The 26,334-nt window shown below is 37.6% G+C and overlaps 1 protein-coding gene across 3 annotated transcripts in view; it reads left to right on the top strand.

Annotated features, from left to right (window-relative positions):
* SLC41A2 (solute carrier family 41 member 2) overlaps positions 1–26,334 on the top strand; it is a 120,846-nt gene that overhangs the window by 8,454 nt on the left and 86,058 nt on the right. For all 3 annotated transcript variants that reach the window (XM_082665055.1, XM_082665056.1, XM_082665057.1), the window contains exon 2: positions 5,472–6,196. In XM_082665055.1, coding sequence (XP_082521181.1) covers positions 5,642–6,196 — 555 coding nt within the window. In that variant the 5' untranslated portion in view covers positions 5,472–5,641. The remainder of the gene's footprint in view (positions 1–5,471; positions 6,197–26,334) is intronic.

The raw sequence follows: 26,334 nt of genomic DNA, 5'->3' as shown, positions 1-26,334 counted from the left end.
TATTTACTTTTTTGGTTAGCTTTTGTTAGATCATGCTGTGGTGGTAAACCCGCGCTCTCAGTGGCTTTCATCAGCAAAGCTTTCTTTCTCGTGTTGCATGTTGCTTGTAGGTTGCTGCAGCTCTGTGTGTTATCTTTGTCCCAGGACCCAGTCTGAAGAAGCAGCACTTACCTAGGACATGTCATTCCCATGTCAGATGGAAAAGAAGCCATAGCTGAACTATTTCTGTTTGTAGATGTTGCTGCCATCATGAGTCAGATGCCCAAACCTGATGTCAGGGGATGTGAGGCAGTATAATCCTCCCATAGTCCCTGCAGGTAGCATGGCAACAGGTGGAGAAAACAATCATCTTATAGGAGGGGAGCAACAAATGGGAGTAAGAAAATCTGTCACAATATCACTCATGTGACTGAAGCACTCATGTGATGTAATGAAAATGTTTAAAAAACAATAATAAACACATATATACCATCAAGCTTAAAAAATATAACCACTACTTTTGGAGTTCCCTGTGTGCTTTTGTACTACTTCCCCAAATGTAACCATTCTCTTGAAATTTGTGCTTGCTTATCATCCCCTTCTTCATATATTCCATTGTGTGACTGTCCCGCCATTTATCTTTTTTCTTGAGTTAATTCCAGTTCTTTTGCTAGTGTGAAAATATTGCTAAGGATATTCTTTTATGTGTCTCCTGGTGTACAAAGCTAGAGTTGCTTCAGAGTATGTACTTAGGTGTGGAATTGCTGGAATGTGGGGCATATGCCTCTTCAGTTTTTTTTTTTTTTCCTTCGGTATGCGGGCCTCTCACTGTTGTGGCCTCTCCCGTTGCGGAGCACAGGCTCCAGACGTGCAGGCCCAGCGGCCATGGCTCACGGGCCCAGCCGCTCCGCGGCATGTGGGATCTTCCCGGACCGGGGCACAAACCCCATGTCCCCTGCATCGGCAGGCAGACTCTCAACGACTGCGCCACCAGGGAAGCCCGCTTCTTCAGTTTTAGTAGATAATACCAAATTGTTTTCCAACGTGGTTGTACAGTTTACACTTGCACTAGTGGTGTTGTATGTGTTACCAGTTCTCATGTCTTTGTTCACATTTGAAAGTCTGACAACATCTAATTTTTAGTCTAATGGGTGTAAATCAGATTCTTTTTTGAATGTTCAGGGAAGTGCTTCTCAAACTTCCATGTGTACATAAATCACTTGGAGATGCTATTAAAAGCACAAGTTGTGATTCAGTAGGTTGGGTTATGCATGGGAGCTGAGAATCCTGCGTTTCTCATAACCACCCAGGTGATACCAGTGCTGCTGCACCGTGGACCATACTTTGAGTAACAAGGGTTTAAGGCACTCGAATAGACTTGCCCCTGTGTTGGCTCCACATAACACCTAAAGAGTCTTTGGAACAAAATTGCTACATAACAGCATCTGATATAGCCACTCAATCTAGGGTTTTTGAATCATGCCTGATATTTTTATTGACCTTACATGAGCACTATAGATAATACTTCTTTTTCATGTAGTAATTTGGAAAAAAAAAATCAAGCCACAATGTTAATCACTGTACCTGTTTTACCTGCTGCAGATGCTTTTTGTTTTTTTTTTTTGGAAACCTGTTTTGTGCAAACATTGGCCATTAGCAAATAAAGTAGTGGATTCCTTTTTCCTAGAGATTGCTTGCTTTATAACTTACAAAGAGAATTGAGAATTTAAACCTAAGCTAACCTAAACTTTTAAAGACACTGTTTATTTTCGGCTATGTTGGTACTAGATTAAAATTACCTATTAGGTAGCTAAAGAGTAACCCATAAATATCTCCACTGGTATTCTTTAACTTAAAGCACCTAAAACCAGGGGAAACTTTGCCCAGTTCTATTCACTTATTTTTTAAAATTTTTAGTTGCTTTTACTCATTCATGGATGAATAACAATATAGAGCAACCCAACCAACTTTTTATTTAGTGGCATATGTGTACATTACCTATTTTAAATCAACCACAAAGTATTTTGATTGTAACTATTATTCAATGAGTTTCTAAGTGATTTCTTTAAAGGAAGAAAATTTAAGGAGTCTTTAAGGGAGATAATAGACCTTGTCAATATGCAAGCATTAGAATAACTGATCACTCATAAACTGGATAAAATGAAGGATAAATAAAAATAAACGCATTTTCCTCAGTGCAAGACGGTGGTATGTGGTCCGTGGCATGCACTGGTAGCAAGGTAATTCCTAGTACTTCCAAATTGCATTATTTAAAAAACAGATGTTAGGACAGAAACACCACTCAGACTAGCTTAAGCAGTGGAGATTTCTTGGCCCATATAATTGGGAAGAACAGAGATGGAACGGGCTTTAAATAAATGAGATAGATATTCTCATCATGATGTCAGAACCCTCTCATCATCTCCTAGCTCTGATTCTCTGTTTCTGTGGATCCTTTTCTAACACACATGAGCTTTCCTCCAAGTGTTAGTGGTGGTGGTGGTGGTAGTGGTGGTAGAGGGAGCTTTTTGAGGAGGAAGACAGAGTGACAGCTTCAGAATTATTTCCTTCCAAAAGGAAGTGAGAAAACACCCTTCCAGAGGCCTTCCCCTCTGAAGTAGCCCTGCAAGTCATTCACTCTTTGCTCTATCAACTGTTTCCTTCACTGCCTTTACCACAAATTATCTCATTTATTTGCTCACCTGATTGTTGTTCCTCCCCACTACAAGGAAGAATCCTTGAAGCAAGAATAGTGCCTCTTTTGTTAATGGGGCAGCCCCAGGATCTAGTAGCCATTCAGGAAATAATAAGCCAACAAATACGTGAAATTCTGGTAGGACTCAGGCCTGCTCCAGGCACTTGTCATTATGTGGTCTGGAGGGGAGGGGACTGTGATGCTAGGCCTACCAGAACCTCATGGAACAGGGCAAGTGTGGTTTTACGTGGGAGATGGAAATACCATAAGCTGAAAAACTGGGGAAAGATGCTGAGGAAAACAACAATAAAAATGTGGTGTTTTGTTTGTTTGTTTTATGCTCTTTAAGCGTAGTTTACCATTTCACCCAGCTGCCCAGTCTTGTTGTTTAAGGTTGTGCAGATCCTGCAGTGCCTGAAGGTGCTTGGCTGAGGGCATGGAGGGGGGCTGAAATCCAGCCGGAGACTCCATTCCTGTGGCTTCCTTTTTCCGGGAGGTACTGTTTTAAATTTACCCAAAGGCTCTATCTGGTCTCTGCACACAGTGGCCCTGTGTACAGAATATCCACCTCTCCATCTAACCTTCTAAAGAAAGAATACTAGGGGCAAAAGTAAGAGCTGGATGTGTCTTTGCATCTGGATCCTGCTGGCCAACTCAGTGCGGACTATGTGCTTAACCATGTCCTGCAAATACTCTAAGAGAGATGACTTGTTTTGGGAAATTCCTCTTTTTTTAACCTCCTCCTCACTCCATTTTCCTATTTAGTGTTAGCTGGTCAATTTTCCTGAGCATGCTTTTTGAGCTGAATGGTGACTGAATGGTGATATACACACTGTCATCTCTCTTTATTGTTTATCTACATTTCTCTGCATTTCCCTTATAATTCTGCTTCAAGGGGAAGAAGAAATTGCCTATATCCATCACTGGCCCTTCAGACTTGTCTGAAAGCTTTATCTCTTTGAGATTTGCTCTGTTTTTTTGTTTGATTAGAGATCTCTTTGGGGCAGTGAAATGCTCACTACTTAAAAACAGGTGAATTGGTTGAAGGAACAGAAACCCACTCAATCTGACTCATGTAAGGCTGCTGGAAATCTCATAAGTTCCAGACATACAGCTGAGCCCTTCTTACATGGAAAGTTCTCAGGCAGCTGTTCTGGCTCTCTTCCTCTTTGTGGACTGCTTGGGTTCTTCTTTGCTTCACTCCGGACATTGCTTCCATTCCTTTGATTTTCTTTAAACACTGCCTTTGTCTGCATACTGATCAGCCTGCAAGTGGCAAAGATGGCAACTAGTACTTAATCTCATCGGATTCTCTGCAGGTCCACAGGATGTCTGTACTGTAATCACTTGGGGAGCTTAAAAAAAAAAAAAGGTTTATATACCTCAAATATATTCTGAGTCAGTAGGTCCAGAGTCCTAGAATCTATATTTTAAGACTATTCCCCAGCAGGAATTCCCAGACCCCTCCATAATCACAAGAGGGAAGAAAGGAAAGTGAGTGAATGATGAAATAGATGAACCAGATCCTAGCATCCACTCGTCCCCAGCATAGTCCCTTTTCTTTTTCCCTTTGCCATTCCTTGTTATTGATCTTCCTATCCAAGGAGAGGAGATCGATATTCTAAGAAATTGAAAACAAATATTGAAGAATAGAATGGTTTTCATTAAAAGCAGCAGTATTGTAGCAGCAATTCTTAGCCTAGCTTGGTGGGTGGGCAGTCCAGTTAGGCAGTGGGCCATCTATCCCTTATCAAATCAGAGCCAATTTGTTGATCTTGGATGCTCTTATAAATGTAAGACGGGGCTGGGCATTCCTGAGAAACACCTGAGGCCTTAGACCCACCCTAATAACTTTGAAAACGTACGTACCTGTGGTGGCAGCTGTCCTAAGAGTCAGACTCTCTACCTGGGCAGGTGATGTACGACCTCACAACTTCAGTGCCTGTTACTCTCAAACCAGCTTACACAATGTGTCTGTGTCTTTAGTTCAGGATCTTTAGAGAGAATCTTGTCCATAACCAGCCAATCAGGAGCATACTCTGGGATTAAGGGCCAGAGCTGACTTTGAGAAGGGCATTAAGTGATAAGTGCATTGCAAGCTTTCTTTTGGTTGGCTTGCAAAATAGGATTAAGTGAATATTTGTAATCCCTTTTCATTTTGGTTATTTCTTAGGTAACAGAGGGATTATATTCCTAAATCAACTATAATGAATTTTTTGTATGTCAGAAACTACAAATATGACATCAGCCTAATTTTACATGTGAAGTAAATGCCATGTACACTATTTAGGATATTTATCAAATAATTTCATGGCAAACATTATCATCGTTTCTTCATATTTTAATAGCAAAATGTATATTATATTAATTTGTAAATAAAGTAACACAGATTATTATTTAATATGTTTAAAATATAATGTCATATACTTTACCTTTGTTGTGCCTGCATATGTAAAGGGTTGTAGCAATTTGATTCTGAGACCTCAGTATAAGTAATGGAAGCCATTACTTTATTTAATAACTTTGTCTATTGTAGAATTTCGGAGACATTTGAAGACTTTACATGGGTATTAATTACATAAAGTATACGAAGATAAACATTTTTAACCGAGATAGAACACACAAAGAAGCTGTATACTACATTTCTGTGTACAAAGCAGTTATGTGTTAAGCCCAAAGGGTATAATGTCAGTACATTAGGGTTGGTTTAAGAACATGTGTTATTTTATACCTTTAATTATGAAGTATCAAGATAGTTAATCTGACTTTTAAAAACTATTTTATTTTGTTTTTCCAGATCCAATCCCTCTGTGGAACTTCTAAACATCTTCGGTTAGTGGAAACGTTGTTTTCTACACAATGAAGTCAACATCTTAATTTAAACCAGCATTCATGTGGTTCTGATTCATCTGCTATGGTTCATGAAGCTTGAGATCTAAGGCGTACAGGGTCTTTTGCGATGACAATATGACTAATAGTAAAGGAAGATCTATTACTAACAGAACAAGTGGTGGTCCAAGTAGTGGAGGAGGTTTTGTAGACTGGACTTTAAGTTTAAATACAATTCAATCTGATAAGTTTTTAAACTTACTGTTGAGTATGGTTCCGGTAATTTACCAGAAAAACCAGGAAGACAGGCACAAAAAAGGAAATAGCATTTGGCAAGATGGGTTATCAACTGCAGCACAAACTTTTAGTAATAGATCTGAACAACACATGGAATATCACAGTTTCTCAGAGCCATCTTTTCATGGCAACAATGGGCACACGCCATCAAGCTGTAGCCAGAAGTATGATGACTACGCCAACTACAATTATTGTGATGGAAGGGAGGCTTCGGAAACTACGGCCATGTTACAAGATGAAGATGTATCTAGAGATGGTGATGAAGATGTCATTGTGGAAGCAAACCAGAAATTACCAAAGGAGTCCAGTGGTGTCATGGCACTGCAGATACTTGTGCCATTTTTGTTAGCTGGCTTTGGAACAGTCTCAGCTGGCATGGTTTTGGATATAGTCCAGGTGGGTTTTCATCTTTGTTTAACTTCACTGTCTTTGTTGTTTAAAGTGCTTTGTGTTGGTTACTAATTTCAAACATTAGATTTAATTTATCCCTTAGTTAAAATGAACTGATGCTGACTTTGGTGAAGAATCTGCTATTTCTGTTTTTTTGTTTGTTTTCCTTTAGAAGTTCTAAGAGAATTGTCTCATTCTGACCATAAAGTAACTTTTCATAAAATATTAAATAGTAAAGTAATCCCCAATTGGGTAAATCAGCTAAATGAATAACTCAATAAATGTTATATTTAAATACATCCTTATTTTAAAAATAAAAATTAATATATGCTCATTAAAATGAATTCGGACAATGCAGAGGATTAAATAAAAGATAAGTCTTTCCTATTCCTCATCTCCAAACCAAAACTCTCTTCCCCTCCAGAGGTTACCATTGTTAAGAGTTTGCTGTATATAGTTGCAGACATTTTTCTATGCTTATATACATGCATATGTGCAGTCTTTTTTCAAAAATAAAAATGAAATGCTATATATATTTTTCTGCAGCTTATTTGCATTGCTTATTAATGTATCTTGGACATCTTTCCAAATTAGTAACAAAGATATTCAGCATTTTAAGAAGAGTGCTTGAGGGCTTCCCTGGTGGCGCAGTGGTTGAGAGTCCGCCTGCCGATGCAGGGGACACGGGTTCGTGCCCCGGTCCGGGAAGATCCCGCATGCCATGGAGCGGCTGAGCCCGTGAGCCATGGCCGCTGAGCCTGCGTGTCTGGAGCCTGTGCTCCGCAACGGGAGAGGCCACAACAGTGAGAGGCCCGCGTACCGCAAAAAAAAAAAAAAAAAAAAAGAGTGCTTGATATTTCCATTGTATATATACACCAAAATTTACTTATTCATTCTCCCATGCTGGTGCTATAACAGATATCCTTATAAATTTATCTTTACAACTCATACTAATTTTTTCATAGGATAGATTTTAAAAATGGGATTGCTGGGTATTAGGGCAGCTGTATGTGTTTAAAATTTTTATAGGTATTGTCAAATTGCCTTTCAAAAAGTTTGTACCAATTTGTAGTCCTGCCATCAGTATATAAGTACTTTTATCTATCCGTACCCTTATCAACATTGGATATTCTTGATCTTTTTCATTTTTGCCAATTGATAGGAAAATGTTATCATATTTTAATTAACATTCTTTAATTATTATTAATGTCTTAGCATCTTTTCATGTGTTTATTGGCCATTCTTACCTTTTCTGTGACTATTTCTTATATACTTTTTTGTATCTTTTATCCATTTAAAAAATGGGTACATTACTTATTGACTTGTAGGAGTTCTTAATGTAGTATTATATAAAATTACAAAATTACCTATTATATAATTACCTTTCTAAAGCAGTAAATTGTTAAAAGGTGGCATTCTGTTACTATCAGTTTTCATTCATCAGTCAGAGAACGCTTGGCTCTGGGAAAGGGTTAGAAACATTATGCTCATGTGCCTTTGTCTTTCATTGTTTGCTCCCTAAAAGAAACCTCAGGTTATCTGTGACTCTAAGACACTTTTAAACAGATAACATTTTTATCTAAATGGAAAATGTACATAAATAGAAACATAATTTTTCCACCATCAGATGGAGAAAAGATATGAAAAGATATACTGTGTTAAGTATATTGAATTTTTGAATAGACTGTAATACTCTAGGGAGACCAAACCTATCTGTCCACTTGAAATATAATTGTTTCAAATTATTACCATAGTATCATAGCTGCAAAAATGAATATGCTGTTTCGGGTTGACTTTTTTTTTCTTCATATACCAGTTACTCTGAAGAAACACTCATCATTTAGCTATAGGATGATAACATCTATAGGAAAAATATGTTAGAGTATAGATTGTTAAGCAGAATATTTACGTAGTTCATTATGTACCTTCCTCTGGTGTGTGTTCACTTATTTCTTGTTGCTATTTGAGAGAAGAGCACATATGTAATTGGGAAAAGTTCCTTTTATGATTTTATGAACTTTAATACTGCTAGCCCTAAGGACTTTATAGTGTTAAACTTCAGTGTTAAAAATCATAAAGACATAATGTAAATGTTTTGAAAGATTTCATTTGAATGACGTTTTAAAAACTTTTAAATTGTGAAATTGAAAACATACAGGGTGAAAACAAACAGCTCAGTGAAAACAAAAACATACAGCTCAGTGAATTTTCATGACACAAACAACCATATAACCATCACCTGGGTCAAGAAGTAGACTCTTACCTATACTTCATTAGTGCTCCCTTCCAATAGCTTCCTTTTTTCCTCCATCACCAAAGATAATCAATAATCTGATTTTTATGAGAACTTTTTTGTCTTTATAAGCATGTATTATTAAGCACCACTGCTTGGTTTTACTTAATTCTTTTCAGAATTTATCCAGTGGAAGTATAGAGTATATATTCTTTTATGTTTGGGTGTTTTTGGTCAACATTACGTAAGTTTTAGGAAACTGTTGTTCATTTATTTTTATTGCTGTGTTGTAATCCAGTGTATAAATACATCACAATTTATCCATTCTACTATTTTTTAAAATCCATTCTACTATTTTTTTAATCCATTCTACTGTTGATCGACATTGGGCCTAATGGTGTTTCCAGGCTCTTGCTGTACGTGTGCATGCATTTCTCTTGGGTATATATGTAGAAATGGAATCTCTAGGTCTTAGAATATGCAGATATTTAAATGTAGCATTTGTCAAATGGTTTTCCAAAGTGGTTGTACCAATTTACAGACTAATATAGCAGTATATGAGAGGTCCAGTGCTCTATATTATTATTTATACAAGGTATCAAATGTCTTTTTAATTTCAGAAATTCTGGCATATGTGGGGTGGCATCTCATTGAGGTTTTAATTGGGATTTTCCTGATGACTAATGATGTTTACTGACCATTTGGATATCATTGGTGAAGTTTCTTTGCCCATTTTCTATTTGATCGTTTATCTTTGTCTTGATTTATAGGAGTTATTTGCATATTCTGGATGTAAGCCTTTTAGTTATATGTATTACAAAATTTTTTCCTCTCTGTGGCTTGCTTTTTTACTCTCTCAGTTGTGTGTTTGGATGACCAGAAGTTCTTAATTTTTATACAGTCCCCTTTTCCCTACTTTTCTATGGTCTGTGCTTTTCATCTCCTGTTTAAGAAATCTTTCCATACCCTTTGAATTAAGATATTCTCTTATAATAGCTCCTTGAAGCTTTGTTTTGCCTTTTACATTTAGATTATTCCCTACCGGGAGTCGGTTTTTGTACAGAGTGTGAGGTAGAGGTTATATTTTTTCCTTTCCACATGGATTTCCAATTATCTCTGCACTGTTATATAACCAAAATATTTATTATAAATATTTTCCCATTTATGTGTAGTCAACTTCTGTGCTCTCAATTCTGTTCCTTTGGTGTATTTATGTCTCTTGTCGTGAATGCCACACCATCATCATTACTCTAGTTTATAAATCTTGATATCTTAGAGAATGTTCTCTCTTTATTCTTCCTGAAGAGTGCTTTGGTTATTCTTTTCCCTTTGCATCACTATGTATGTTTTAGTATAAAACCTTGTCAGTTTTCAAAAAAAGTAGTAGCGATTGTGATTCAGATATAATAAGGGGGAGAATTGACTCTACACTGTTTAGTCTTCCAACACAGGTATGTGGAATAATAGCCTCCATTTATTTAGGTCATCTTTAATTCCCCTCATTGATGTTTTACAGTTTCTGAACACAGGTCTTTTACATTTTTAGTTGGGTTAGTTCTATTTATTTTGCTTCATATATCCCAGACTCAGAGCTAAAGAAGCCGGCAACCAAGAAATGCCAACAAGGGCAGACAAAACAAAACAAAACCAACAAAAGCCTGCTCTTTGTAGCTGAAGGACTAGGAAAGGGACACCCTAGCAAGACAAAACAGTTTTAGACAATAACTGTTCTGCTCTAGCCAAACACTACGGAAAAAACCGTGGCCTCACCCACATCCACATCAGCAAAGGCCCAGTGGGGAGCCTGGAGGGCATTCTGCTAAGTGAAATAAGCCAGATAGAGAAAGACAAATATTGCATTGTATCACTTACATGTGGAATCTTAAAAAAAAAAAAGTCAAACTCATAAAAACAGAGAGTAGAATGGTGGTTGCCAGGGCCTGAGGGGGTGAGGGAAATGGGGAGAAGTTGGTGAAAGGGTACAAACTTTCAGTTACAAGGTAAGTATGCTCCGAGAATCTAATGTACAGCATGGTGACTGTAGTTGATAATACTGTATTGTATACTCGATATTTGCTAAGACAGTAGATCTTAAGTATTCTCACCAAAAAAAAAAAAAAATTCTCACCAAAAAAAAAAAAAAAAAGTAACTCTGTGAGGTGATAGATATGTTAATTAACTTGTTGGTGGAATTCCTTTCATAATGTATATGTATATCAAGTCATCATACTGTACCCTTAAAATATATTACAATTCTATTTGTCAATTATACCTCAGTAAAACTTAGAAAAAATGAGCAAAATATACCAAAAGCAAGCAGAAGAAAGGAAATAATAAATATAAAAGCAAAAATCAATGAAATTGAAGGCAGGAAAACAGTAGAAAAAAGTCAGTGAAACGAACATCTGGTTCTTTGAAAAGATCAATAAATCTGACAATTTGTAGCAAGACTGACAATGAAAAAAAAAGAAGACATAAATTACCAATATCAGAACGAAATAGGAGATATCACTACAGATCCTGTAGACATCAAAAGGATAGTAAAGAAGTACTACAAACAACTCTGCACACGTAAATTTTACAACTTAAAGTGGGCCACTTCCTCAAAAAACACAATTACCACAATCCACCCGAAATGAAGTGGATAACTTGAATAGCTCTATACTTATTAAGGAAATTGAGTTCATAATTTTAAAAACTCCCAAAAAAGAAATCTTCAGACACAGATAGTTTTACCTGAAAATTCTACCACATGTTTAAAGCAGAGTCAACACTAATTCTACAAAAGGTTTTCTGGAAAATAGAAGAGGAGGGAACACTTATCAATTCATTTTAAGAAGCTGGTATTACCCAGATACCAAACCAAAGACAATGCAAAAAACAAACCAAAAAACCCAAAAAACCTACAGACCAATACTTCTCCTGAATATAGACCAAAAAAATCCTTAACAAACATTGGCAAATAGAATTTAGCAGCATATAAAATGAATTATACACCATGAAAAATGAGGTTTATTCCAGGGATGCAAATCTTGTTCACTATTTGAAAATCAATATAATTCACCATATTAATAGGCTAAAGAAGAAAATCACATGACCATGTCAAATGATACAGAAGAAGCATTTGACAAAATTCAACACCCATTCATGATAAAAAAAACCCTCAAATAAATAGGAATAGAGTGGAACTTCCTCAACATTATACTTAATTTAATGATGAAATACCGAATGCGGTTTTCCCCTAAGATCAGGTACAAGGCAAGGATGTCCACACTCATTACCTTTATTCAGCATAGTGCAGTAAGTCAAGAAAAGGAAATAAAAGAATAAAAGATGGGAAAGGATGAAATAAAACTGTTCCTATTTGCAGATGACATGATTGTCTACTAAGAAAATCCCAAGGAATCTACCAAAACAAAAACAAAAAACAACTCCAAGAACTGATAAATGAGTTCAGTAAGGCCCAGGATACACAATACATACAAAAAATAAATTTTATTTCTAGCAATGAGTATGTGGACATTGAAATTAAAAATACAATAACATTTACTCAAAAAACAAACACCTAGTTGTAAATCTTAGAAAACACATACAGGATTTGTACGCTGAAAGCTACAAAACACTGATGAAAATAATCAAGGAAGATCTAAATAAATGGAGAGACTTGCCATATTCATGGCTTAGAAGACTCAACATAATAAAGATGTCAGTCCTCCCCAAACTGATACACATGTTTAACAGAACTTTAAAAATCTCCACAAGATTTTTTAATAGAATAAATAATATTAAAATGTATACGCAAAGGGAAAGAAAATAGAATTTTCTTTTTAAAAATCAAAGTGGGAAGGATCAGTCTACTTGATTCCAAGCTTATTAAAATGACCACAGTAATCAAGACTGTGGTATTTGATGGAGGGATAGACACGCTTAAACTTTTGACACCAAAAGTGTGATCCATAAAATGGAAAATGGATAAATTGGACTTTATCAAATAAAAATTTTGTTCTGTGAAAGACCTTGTTGAAAGGAGAAAAGCCAAGTTACAGAGAGAAAGAAATTATTTGCAAACCACACATCTGGCAAAAGGCTAGAATAAAGAACTCTCAAAAACTCAACGTTTTAACAAAAACAGCCCAGTTAGAAAATTGGCAAAAAAAAAAAAAAAAAAAAAAAAAGCATAGAGACGTTTCACAGAAGAATATGTACAGATGGCAAATAAACTTGAAAAGATATTTAGTATCTTTAGCCATTAGAGGAACGCAAATGAAAACCACAATGAAATATCACTGTGTACCTATCAGAATGATTATAATAAAAAATAGTGGTAGTATCAAATGCTGTTGAGCATGTAGAGAAAAGGTATCACTCATATATTGCTGTTGGGAATTTAAAATGACACAGCCGCTCTGGAAAACACTTTGACAGTTTCTTTAAAAAAAATAAAACCTAAACATTAACTATCATACAACCTAGGAATTGCATTCCTGGGCATTTATTCCAGAGAATGAAGACTTACGCTAACACAACTCCTGTACGTGAATGTTTACAGCAGCCTTATTCATAATAGCCAAGAACTGGGATACACACCAGAAGTCCTTCAACAGTCAAATGGTTTAACAAACTCTGGTAAATCCATATGATGGGATACTACTCAGCAACAAAAAGAATGAACTGTTGACACATGCAACAATCTAGATGAATCTCCAGAGAATTATGCTGAGTGGAAAAAGCAAATCTCAAAAGGTTATACATATTATATTCATTTATAGAAATTCTTGAATCAACATTTTATGGAAATGGAGAACAGATTAGCAGTTGCCAGGGATTAAGAAGTGGCTGGGAGTGGAGAAAAGTGAACGTGGCTATAAAAGGGCAACAGGAGGAATCATTGTGGTGATGGAAGTGTTCTGTATCTTGATATCAATATCAATATCAATATCAATATATCAATATCAATATATCAATATCAATATCCTGGTTGTGAGATTGTCCTAGAGTTTTGCGAGATATTAGCATTGCGGGAAACTGGATAAAGGATACATGGGATCTCTCTGTTATTTTTAATAACTGCAAGTGAATCTATAATTATTTCAAAAAGTTTAATGAAAAACATAATGTATGTATCTGGTAACGCATATTTAAGCTGTATGAAACAATATATAAAGGAGAAAGAAGTCTTTTTTTTTTAACATCTTTATTGGAGTATAATTGCTTTACAGTGGTGTGTTAGTTTCTGCTTTATAACAAAGTGAATCAGTTATACATATACATATGTTCCCATATCTCTTCCCTCTTGCATCTCCCTCCCTCCCACCCTCCCTATCCCACCCCTCTAGGTGGTCACAAAGCACTGAGCTGATCTCCCTGTGCTATGTGGCTGCTTCCCACTAGCTATCTATTTTATGTTTGGTAGTGTATATATGTCCATGCCACTCTCTCACTTTGTCACAGCTTACCCTTCCCCCTCCCCATGTCCTCAAGTCCATTCACTAGTAGGTCTGTGTCTTTATTCCTGTCTTGCCCCTAGGTTCTTCATGACATTTTTTTTTTCCTTAGAGTCGATATATATGTGTTAGCATACGGTATTTGTTTTTCTCTTTCTGACTTACTTCACTCTGTATGACAGACTCTAGGTCCATCCACCCCACTACAAATAACTCAATTTCGTTTCTTTTTATGGCTGAGTAATATTCCACGGTATATGTGTGCCACATCTTCTTTATCCATTCATCTGTTGATGGACACTTAGGTTGCTTCCATGTCCTGGCTACTGTAAATAGAGCTTCAATGAACCTTTTGGTACACGACTCTTTTTGAATTATGGTTTTCTCTGGGTATATGCCCAATAGTGGGATTGCTGTCTCGTATGGTAGTTCTATTTTTAGTTTTTTAGGGAACCTCCATACTGTTCTCCACAGTGGCTGTAACAATTTACATTCCCACCAACACTGCAGGACGGTTCCCTTTTCTCCACACCCACTCCAGCACTTATTGTTTGTTGATTTTTTTGATGATGGTCATTCTGACCAATGTGAGATGATATCTTATTGTAGTTTTTTTGTTGTTTGCGGTACGCGGGTCCCTCACTGTTGTGGCCTCTCCCGGTGCGGAGCATAGGCTCCGGACACGCTGGCTCAGCGGCCATGGCTCACAGGCCTAGCCACTCTGCGGCATGTGGGATCTTCCCGGATCGGGGCACGAAGCCGTGTCCTCTGCATCGGCAGGCGGACTCTCAACCACTGCGCCACCAGGGAAGCCCCTCATTGTAGTTTTGATTTGCATTTCTCTAATGGTTAGTGATGTTGAGCATCCTTTCATGTGTTTGTTGGCAATCTGTGTATTTTCTTTGGAGAAATGTCTGTTTAGGTCTTCTGCCCATTTTTGGATTGGGTTGTTTGTTTTTTTTGATATTGAACTGCATGAGCTGCTTATAAATTTTGTAGATTAATCCTTTGTCAGTTGCTTCATTTGCAAATATTTTCTCCCATTCTGAGGGTTGTCTTTTGGTCTTATTTATGGTTTTCTTTGCTGTGCAAAAGCTTTTAAGTTTCATTAGGTCCCATATGTTTATTTTTGTTTTTATTTCCATTTCTCTGGGAGGTGGGTCAAAAGGATCTTGCTGTGATTTATGTCATAGACTGTTCTGCCTATGTTTTCCTCTAAGAGTTTTATAGTGTCTGGCCTTACATTTAGGTCTTTAATCCATTTTGAGTTTATTTTCATGTATGGTGTCAGGGAGTGTTCTAATTTCATACTCTTACATCAACCTCTCCAGTTTTCCCAGCACCACTTATTGAAGAGGCTGTCTTTTCTACACTGTATATTCTTGCCTCCTTTATCAAAGATAAGGTGACCATATGTGTGTGGGTTTATCTCTGGGCTTTCTATCCTGTTCCATTGATCTATATTTCTGTGTTTGTGCCAGTACCATACTGTCTTGATTACTGTAGCTTTGTAGTATGGTCTGAAGTCAGGGAGCCTGATTCCTCCAGCTCTGTTTTTCTTTCTCAAGATTGCTTTGGCTATTCGGGGTCTTTTGTGTTTCCATACAAATTGTGAAATTTTTTGTTCTAGTTCTGTGAAAAATGCCAGTGGTAGTTTGATAGGGATTACATTGAATCTGTAGATTGCTTTGGGCAGTATAGTCATTTTCACAATGTTGATTCTTCCAATCCAAGAACCTGATATATCTATCCATCTATTTGTATCATCTTTAATTTCTTTCATCAGTGTCTTATAATTTTCTGCGTACAGGTCTTTTGTCTCCTTAGGTAGGTTTATTCCTAGGTATTTTATTCTTTCTGTTGTAGTGGTAAATGGGAGTGTTTCCTTAATTTCACTTTCAAATTTTTCATCATTAGTGTATAGGAATGCTAGAGATTTCTGTCCATTAATTTTGTATCCTGCTGCTTTACCAAATTCATTTATTAGCTCTAGTAGTTTTCTGGTAGCATCTTTAGGATTCTCTACGTATAGTATCATGTCATCTGCAAAGAGTGACAGCTTTACGTCGTCTTCTCCGATTTGATCCTTTTATTTCTTTTTCTACTCTGATTGCTGTGGCTAAAACTTCCAAAACTATGCTGAATAAGAGTGGTGAGAGTGGGCACCCTTGTCCTGTTCCTGATCTTAGTGGAAATGATTTCAGTTTTTCACTATTGAGGACAATGTTGGCTGTGGGTTTGTCATATATGGCCTTTATTATGTTGAGCAAAGTTCCCTCTGTGCTTACTTTCTGCAGGGTTTTTATCATAAATAGGTGTCGAATTTCGTCGAAAGCTTTTTCTGCATCTATTGAGATGATCATATGGTTTTTCTCCTTCAATTTGTTAATATGGTGTATCACATTGATTGATTTGCATATATTGAAGAATCCTTGCATTCCTGGAATAAACCCCACTTGATCATGGTGTCTGATCCTTTTAATGTGCTGTTGGATTCTGTTTGCTAGTATTTTGTTGAGGATTTTTGCATCTATGTTTCTCAGTGATATTGGCCTGTAATTTTCTTTCTTTGTGACATCTTTGTCTTGTTTTGGTATCAGGGTGATGGTGGCCTGGTAGAATGAGTTTGGGAGTGTTCCTCCCTCTGCTATATTTTGGAAGAGTTTGAGAAGGGTGGGTGTTAGCTCTTCTGTAAATGTTTGATAGAACTCGCCTGTGAAGCCATCTGGTCCTGGGCTTTTTTTTTTTTTTTTTTAAACATCTTTATTGGAGTATAATTGCTTTACAATGGTGTGTTAGTTTCTGCTTTACAACAAAATGAATCAGTTATATATATATACATATGTTCCCATATTTCATCCCTCTTGCGTCTCCCTCCCTCCCACCCTCCCTATCCCACCCCTCCAGGCGATCACAAAGCACCGAGCTATCTCCCTGTGCTATGTGGCTGCTTCCCACTAGCTATCTACCATATGTTTGGTAGTCTATATATGTCCATGCCTCTCTCTCGCTTTGTCACAGCTTACCCTTCCCCTCCCCATATCTTCAAGTCCATTCTCTAGTAGGTCTGTGTCTTTATTCCTGTCTTACCCTAGGCTCTTCATGACATTTTTTTCCCCTTAAATTCCATATATATGTGTTAGCATATGGTATTTGTCTCTCTCTTTCTGACTTACTTCACTCTATATGACAGACTCTAGGTCTATCCACCTCATTACAAATAGCTCAATTTCGTTTCTTTTTATGGCTGAGTAATATTCCATTGTATATATGTGCTATATCTTTTTTTTTTTTTTTTGAAATAATGTGATTTTATTCAGGACATATCTTCTTTATCCATTCATCCGATGATGGACACTTAGGTTGTTTCCGTCTCCGGGCTATTGTAAATAGAGCTGCAATGAACATTTTGGTACATGACTCTTTTTGAATTATGGTTTTCTCAGGGTTATATGCCCAGTAGTGGGATTGCTGGGTCATATGGTAGTTCTATTTGTAGTTTTTTAAGGAACTTCCATACTGTTCTCCACAGTGGCTGTATCAATTTACATTCCCACCAACAGTGCAAGAGGGTTCCCTTTTCTCCACACCCTCTCCAGCATTTATTGTTTGTAGATTTTTTGATGATGGCCATTCTGGCTGGTGTGAGATGATATCTCATTGTAGTTTTGACTTGCATTTCTCTAATGATTAGTGATGTTCAGCATTCTTTCGTGTGTTTGTTGGCAGTCCATATATCTTCTTTGGAGAAATATCTATTTAGGTCTTCTGCCTGTTTTTGGACTGGGGTTTTTGTTTTTTTGTTATTAAACTGCATGAGCTGCTTATAAATTTTGGAGATTAATCCTTTGTCAGTTGCTTCATTTGCAAATAATTTCTCCCATTCTGAGGGTTGTCTTTTGGTCTTGTTTATGGTTTCCTTTGCTGTGCAAAAGCTTTTAAGTTTCATTAAGTCCCATTTGTTTATTTTTGTTTTTATTTCCATTTCTCTAGGAGGTGGGTCAACATGGATCTTGCTGAGATTTATGTCATAGAGTGTCCTGCCTATGTTTTCCTCTAAGATTTGATAGTTTCTGGCCTTACATTTAGGTCTTTAATCCATTTTGAGTTTACTTTTGTGTATGGTGTTAGGGAGTGATCTAATTTCATACTTTTACATGTACCTGTCCAGTTTTCCCAGCACCACTTATTGAAGAGGCTGTCCTATCTCCACTGTACATTCCTGCCTCCTTTATCAAAGATAAGGTGACCATATGTGTGTGGGTTTATCTCTGGGCTTTCTATCCTGTTTCATTGATCTATATTTCTGTGTTTGTGCCAGTACCATACTGTCTTGATTACTGTAGCTTTGTAGTATAGTCTGAAGTCAGGGAGCCTGATTCCTCCAGCTCCGTTTTTTGTTCTCAAGATTGCTTTGGCTATTCGGGGTCTTTTGTGTTTCCATACAAATTTTGAAATTTTTTGTTCTAGTTCTGTGAAAAATGCCAGTGGTAGTTTGATAGGGATTGCATTGAATCTGTAGATTGCTTTGGGTAGTAGAGTCATTTTCACAATGTTGATTCTTCCAATCCAAGAACATGGTATATGTCTCCATCTATTTGTATCGTCTTTAATTTCTTTCATCAGTGTCTTATAATTTTCTGCGTACAGGTCTTTTGTCTCCTTAGGTAGGTTTATTCCTAGATATTTTATTCTTTTTGTTGCAGTGGTAAATGGGAGTGTTTTCTTGATTTCACTTTCGGATTTTTCATCATTAGTGTATAGGAATGCCAGAGATTTCTGTCCATTAATTTTGTATCCTGCTACTTTACCAAATTCATTGATTAGCTCTAGCATTTTCTGGTAGCATCTTTAGGATTCTCTGTGTATATAGTATCATGTCATCTGCAAACAGCGACAGCTTTACTTCTTCTTTTCCGATTTGGATTCCTTTTATTTCCTTTTCTTCTCTGATTGCTGCTAAAACTTCCAAAACTATGTTGAATAAGAGTGGTGAGAGTGGGCAACCTTGTCTTGTTCCTGATCTTAGTGGAAATGCTTTCACTTTTTCACCATTGAGGATGATGTTGGCTGTGGGTTTGTCATATATGGCCTTTATTATGTTGAGCAAAGTTCCCTCTATGCCTCCTTTCTGCAGGGTTTTTATCATAAATGGGTGTTGAATTTTGTCGAAAGCTTTCTCTGCATCTATTGAGAAGATCATATGGTTTTTCTCCTTCAATTTGTTAATATGGTTTATCACATTGATTGTTTTCCATATATTGAAGAATCCTTGCATTCCTGGAATAAACCCCACTTGATCATGGTGTCTGATCCTTTTAATGTGCTGTTGGATTCTGTTTGCTAGTATTTTGTTGAGGAATTTTGCATCTATGTTCATCAGTGATATTGGCCTGAAGTTTTCTTTCTTTGTGCCATCCTTGTCTGGTTTTGGTATCAAGGTGATGGTGTCCTGGTAGAATGAGTTCGGGAGTGTTCCTCCCTCTGCTGTATTTTGGAAGAGTTTGAGAAGGATAGGTGTTAGTTCTTCTCTAGATGTTTGATAGAATTCGCCTGTGAAGCCATCTGGTCCTGGGCTTTTGTTTGTTGGAAGATTTTTAATCACAGTTTCAATTTCAGTGCTTGTGATTGGTCTGTTCATATTTTCTATTTCTTCCTGATTCAATCTTGGCAGGTTGTGCATTTCTAAGAATTTGTCCATTTCTTCCAGGTTGTCCATTTTATTGGCATAGGGTTGCTTGTAGTAATCTCTCATGATCTTTTGTATTTCTGCAGTGTCAGTTGTTACTTCTTTTCCATTTCTAATTGTACTGATTTGAGTCTTCTCCCTGTTTTTCTTGATGAGTCTGGCTAATGGTTTATCAATTTTGTTTATCTTCTCAAAGAACCAGCTTTTAGTTTTATTGATCTTTGCTATCGTTTCCTTCATTTCTTTTTCATTTATTTCTGATCTGATTTTTATGATTTCTTTCCTTCTGCTAACTTTGGGGTTGTTTTGTTCTTCTTTCTCTAATTGCTTTAGGTGAAAGTTTAGGTTGTTTATTCGAGATGTTTCCTGTTTCTTAAGGTAGGATTGTATTGCTATAAACTTCCCTCTTTGAACTGCTTTTGCTGCATCCCATAGATTTTGGGTCGTTGTGTCTCCATTGTCATTTGTTTCTAGGAATTTTTTTATTTCCTCTTTGAATTCTTCAGTGATCACTTCGTTATTAAGTAGTGTATTGTTTAGCCTCCATGTGTTTGTATTTTTTACAGATCTTTTCCTGTAATTGATATCTAGTCTCCTAGTGTTGTGGTTGGAAAAGATACTTGATACGATTTCAATTTTCTGAAGTTTACCAAGGCTTGATTTGTGACCCAAGATATGATCTATCCTGGAGAATGTTCCATGAGCACTTGAGAAAAATGTGTATTCTGTTGTTTTTGGATGGAATGTCCTATAAATATCAATTAAGTCCATCTTGTTTAATGTATCATTTGAAGCTTGTGTTTCCTTATTTATTTTCATTTTGGATGATCGGTCCATTGGTGAAAGTGGGGTGTTAAAGTCCCCTACTATGATTGTGTTACTGTCGATTTCCCCTTTTATGGCTGTTAGTATTTACCTTATGTATTGAGGTGCTCCTATGTTGGGTGCATAAATATTTACAATTGTTATATCTTCTTCCTTCTTCTTGGATCGATCCCTTGATCATTATGTAGTGTCCTTCTTTGTCTCTTCTAATAGTCTTTATTTTAAAGTCTATTTTTTCTGATATGAGAATTGCTACTCCAGCTTTCTTTTGGTTTCCAGTTGCATGAAATATCTTTTTCCACCCCTTACTTTCAGTCTGTATGTGTCTCTAGGTCTGAAGTGGGTCTCTTGTAGACAGTAAATATATGGGTCTTGTTTTATATCCATTCAGCCAATCTGTGTCTTTTGGTGGGAGCATTTAGTCCATTTACATTTAAGGTAGTTATTGATATGTATGTTCCTATTCCCATTTTCTTAATTGTTTTGGGTTCGTTTGTGTAGGTCTTTTCCTTCTCTTGTGTTTCTTGCCTAGAGAAGTTCCTTTAGCAGTTGTTGTACAGCTGGTTTGGTGGTGCTGAACTCTCTCAGCTTTTGCTTGTCTGTAAAGGTTTTAATTTCTCCATCAAATCTGAATGAGATCCTTGCTGGGTAGAGTAATCTTGGTTGCAGGTTTTTCTCCTTTATCACTTTAAATACGTCCTGCCAGTCCCTTCTGGCTTGCAGTTTCTCTGAAAGATCAGCTGTTAACCTTATGGGGATTCCCTTGTGTGTTATTTGTTGTTTTTCCCTTGCTGCTTTTAATATGTTTTCTTTGTATTTAATTTTTGACAGTTTGATTAATATGTGTCTTGGCGTATTTCTCCTTGGATTTATCCTGTATGGGACTCTCTGTGCTTCCTGGACTTGGTTAACTATTTCCTTTCCCATATTAGGGAAGTTTTCAACTACAATCTCTTCAAATATTTTGTCAGTCCCTTTCTTTTTCTCTTCTTCTTCTGGAACCCCTATAATTAGAATGTTGGTGCATTTAGCATTGTCCCAGAGGTCTCTGAGACTGTCTTCAGTTCTTTTCATTCTTTTTTCTTTATTCTGCTCTGCAGTAGTTATTTCCACTATTTTATCTTCCAGCTCACTTATCCGTTCTTCTGCCTCAGTTATTCTGCTATTGATCCCATCTAGAGTATTTTTAATTTCATTTATTGTGTTGTTCATCGTTGTTTGTTTCATCTTTAGTTCTTCTAGGTCCTTGTTAAATGTTTCTTGCATTTTGTCCATTCTATTTCCCAGATTTTGGATCATCTTTACTATCATTACTCTGAATTCTTTTCCAGGTAGACTGCCTATTTCCTCTTCATTCTTTAGGTCTGGTGGATTTTTAACTTGCTCCTTCATCTGCTATGTGTTTTTCTGTCTTCTCATTTTGCTTATCTTACTGTGTTTGGGGTCTCCTTTTTGCAGGCTGCAGGTTCGTAGTTCCCGTTGTTTTTGGTGTCTGTCCCCAGTGGCTAAGGTTGGTTCAGTGGGTTGTGTAGGCTTCCTGGTGGAGGGGACTAGTGCTTGTGTTCTGGTGGATGAGGCTGGATTTTGTCTTTCTGGTGGGCAGGTCCATGTCTGGTGGTATGTTTTAGGGTGTCTGTGGCCTTATTATGATTTTAGGCAGCCTCTCTGCTAACGGATTGGGTTGTGTTCTTGTCTTGCTAGTTGTTTGGCATAGGGTGTCCAGTACTGTAGCTTGCTGGTCGTTGAGTGAAGCTGGATCTTGGTGTTAAGATGGAGATCTCTGGGAGATTTTCGCCGTTTGATATTACGTGGAGCTGGGAGGTCTCTTGTGGACCAGTGTCCTGAAGTTGGCTCTCCCACCTCAGAGGCACAGCCCTGACGCCTTGCTGGAGCACCAAGAGCCTTTCATCCACACGGGTCATAATAAAAGGGAGAAAAAATAGAAGGAAAGAAAGAGAGAAAGAGAGAGAGAGAGAAGGAAACAGAAAGGAAATAAAGTTATTAAAATAAAAAATAATTATTAAGAAAAGAATTTTAAAAAAAACGGACGGACAGAACCCTAGGACAAATGGTAAAAGCAAAGCTATACAGACAAAATCACATACAGAAGCATACATATACACACTCACAAAAAGAGAAAAAGGGAAAAAGTATATTTATCTTTGCTCCCAAAGTCCACCTCCTTAATTTGGGATGATTCGTTGTCTATTCAGGTATTCGACAGATGCAGGGTACATCAAGTTGATTGTGGAGATTTAATCCGCTGCTTCTGAGCCTACTGGGAGAAATTTCCCTTTCTCTTTGTTCGCACAGCTCCCGGGGTTTAGCTTTGGATTTGGACCCGCCTCTGCATGTAGGTTGCCTGAGGGCATCAGTTCTTCCGCTCAGACAGGACGGGGTTAAAGGAGCACCTGATTCGGAGCCTTTGGCTCACTCAGGCCGGGGGATGCGTGGCGAGCCTGCGGCGGCAGAGGCTAGCGTGATGTTGCACCAGCCTGAGGCGTGCCGTGTGTTCTCCCGGGGAAGTCGTCCCTGGATCACGGGACCCTGGCAGTGGCGGGCTGCATAGGCTCCCGGGAGGGGCGGTGTGGATAGTGACCTGTGCTCGCACACAGGTTTCTTGGTGGCTGCAGCAGCAGCCTTAGCGTCCCATGCCCGTCTCTGGTGTCCACGCTGATTCCCGCGGCTCGTGCCCGTCTCTGGAGCTCCTTGAAGCGGCGCTGTTAATCCCCTCTTCTCATGCACCAGGTAACAAAGAGGGAAGAAAAAGTCTCTTGCCTCTTCGCAGGTCCAGACCTTTTCTCTGACTCCCTCCTGGCTAGCCGTGGTGCAGTAGCCCCTTCAGGCTGTGTTCACGCTGCCAACCCCAGTCCTCTCCCTGCGCTCCGACGGAAGCCCAAGCCTCAGCTCCCAGCCCCGCCCGCCCCGGTGGGTGAGCAGACAAGTCTTTCGGGCTGGTGAGTGCCAGTCGGCACCGATCCTCTGTGCGGGAATCTCTCTGCTCTGCCCTCCGCACCCCTGTTGCTGCGCTCTCCTCCGCAGCTCCGAAGCTTACCCTCTCCGCCCCCCGCAGTCTCCACCCGCGAAGGGACTTCCTAGTGTGTGGAAACCTTTGCTCCTTCACAGCTCCCTCCCCGAGGTGCAAGTCCCGTCCCTATTCTTTGTCTCTGTTTTTCCTTTTTTCTTTTGCCCTACCCAGGTACGTGGGGACTTTCTTGTCTTTTGGGAGGTCTGAGGTCTTCTGCCCACGTTCAGTAGGTGTTCTGTAGGAGCTATTCCACATGTAGATGTATTTCTGATGTATTTTTGGAAAGGAAAGTGATCTCCGCGTCTTACTCTTCCACCATCTTGAAGCTCCCAGAAGTCTCCTTTTCTATGTGCCCTTCCCCTATTCCCTTCTTTAGAATTTACTGGTATTATTTTTTTCTGTCTCCTTCCACTGACATTAAATGCATGTACATTGAGATATATATATATATATGCGCTAATATATATATGTGTGTGTGTGTGTGTGTGTATTCACTAAAAAACACAAGCAAAAAACATCCTATAATGCTGCTCTTCACCCTGCTCTTAATTTATCTTGGAGCTTCCTTATAGATACACACAGATTTACCAAATTCTTCTCTGGAGAGCTCTATTGTTATGTTCTATTGCAAAGGTGTATCATTGTTTTTCTACCAAGTGAGCTAATGAAGGAGATTTAAAGTACCTCACATCTTTTGTGATTATGAACAGTGATGAAGTTGACTCATTATATGTATGTGTTTGAACTCACATTCAACTTTATTTGTAGGATAAATTCCTTGAAGTAGAGTTTTGAGTTGAAAATTATGTGCATTTTACATTTGATAGATATTGCTGAATTCCCCCAAAGAAGTTAAACCAATAGTGTAATGGAGTGCTTATTTCCTTATACTCTTACCGACAGTATTATCCAACTTTCTGAACTTTACCAATCTCACAGAAGAAAATTGATCACCTTTTAATTTGCATTTTTAAAATTATGAGTGAGGTTGGTCACTGGGTCATATGTCTAAAAGTGAATGCGTTTAGTTTTTTAAAACTAAGTTAAAATGAGAAACAAATCTTCTCCAGCTCTGGGGTATATAAGTTTTTTTTAAAATTGCATAAGCTTCTTTTACCAATTAGTTATTTTTAAACTTTTTCTGTTTATTTTTAAGTTAGGACTCTATGGATGTATTCCTCAACTTGTTTATTCTTTTTTTTAAATTTAATTTTATTTTTCTTTTTTTTTTTAAGTTTCATTTTTGTTTGTCCTTTTGGACATTAATAGATTTTTAGGTTTCGAGTATAGGACATATGTAAGCAATCCGACATTATGTTTGAGGTATGGGTGCTTATGTACGATTCTGGGTATTGACAGACATCTAAAATTAGGTAAGATTAGAAGTTGATTTCCTGTAGGGAGGATTCTTGTGGAGAAGTTTAGCAGTGCATAATAATCTACATAGCCTCAGAGGACATGTCTGTATTGTGGCAAAATTTATAAGTAGGTGTAATTTATTTGGGGCACTGGCTGCCTCAGCATCCCCTTTCTGGACTTTTTTTTTTTTTTTTTTTTTTGGCATTACCTCTTCCTGACAGGAAAATTAGCTGATAATATATCTTGGTGTTATAGCTAATAAACCCTCAATATTGTTATTTATTACTATGTACAGTCATGGTCCTGAGCACAACTGTATGAGGTAGGTACGCTTATGACCCTATTTTAGATGAATAAAGTAAAGCATAGTTTTGCTCAAGTCATACAGTAAAAGTAGTCGTATCAGAATTGCAACTCAGATATAATCTGATTCCAGAGCCCGTTTCTTTGACTAACGTGCTGTACTGTTTCTCACTATTCTCGTATTTCCCAAACTGTGTGTCTGGACACCCCAGGGTTGCTGTGGGATATGTTAAATTTTTGAGGGAAACACAGTGACATCCCTTGGACACTCTACAGACCACTGACTCGAGGTGGTTCAACATATCAGCATTAGCTCACACTCCATCTGACATACCTCTGCAAAGCTACATTTTCAGCGGTGCTGGGAAAAAAAGCAAGTGTCACACAAAAATCAATACAGAACAAGAAATGAAGGCAGTAGTTTCCAAATTCCAAGGTTTGAGACGCTGTGCAGTGCCCAACAGATATACACATCCTGTTAGTAAGTACTTGTGGTAACATGACTTAAAAATATGATTTATTCTTTCAATTTATTTGTGTTATTTCTTCAAATGGCTACCAAATTGTTAGGAAATAAATACTTATTAAATTGTTTGGACCTAGCTACTTAGTAGGACTGTTAGATATTTCTTTTGGCCTAGGGTTGTCATGAAAACATTTCTGAGATACTACAGGTGCTGTGAGCTGAGAAAGTTTGAGAACTTCTGAAAGCCCACCTCTGCAGGTGTAGAGAGAAGAATGCAGAATTTATTGGGCATGAGGTTGGAAATCAATACGTGATAGTTCTTATTGTTATATCAATGCTAAGATGTGTTTTCATAGTAATTGTCACAGGAGCATTTGATTTGAATTGAACTTGGAAAGGGTGGTAGTAACCCAAAGGAATGCATCCCAACAGATCCAAAGTGGGATGGCAGTGACTGATAGAGAAATTTGGATATTCTGGTGTTTCTAAAATTGTGTAGGTAGGTGTCTTAATATTGTGACCTAGGTAATCCCAAATTATGTCTAATGTGATAAAAACAATACCTATCTCGTAGATTTGTTGTGAAGATTAAATGATTAAACCTAGAACAGTGCCTGGCACTAACAAGCAATCAGTGAATGTTGACTGTTGTTAATATTTATTATTATTATTATCTGTTGTTATTCATCATCATCATCATCACCGTCATCTGTGGAGGATGCATATTCCAGTAGCACAGCAGAATTCTTACCTATCATAAAACATGGACAGAATTGTTTGTTAGTTTTTTGACATGT

Source organism: Grampus griseus (assembly GCF_964374135.1).
Source record: "Grampus griseus genome assembly, chromosome: 11".
In the NCBI taxonomy this organism is placed as follows: Eukaryota; Metazoa; Chordata; class Mammalia; order Artiodactyla; family Delphinidae; genus Grampus; species Grampus griseus.
This window is presented reverse-complemented; position numbering and strand designations above follow the sequence as displayed.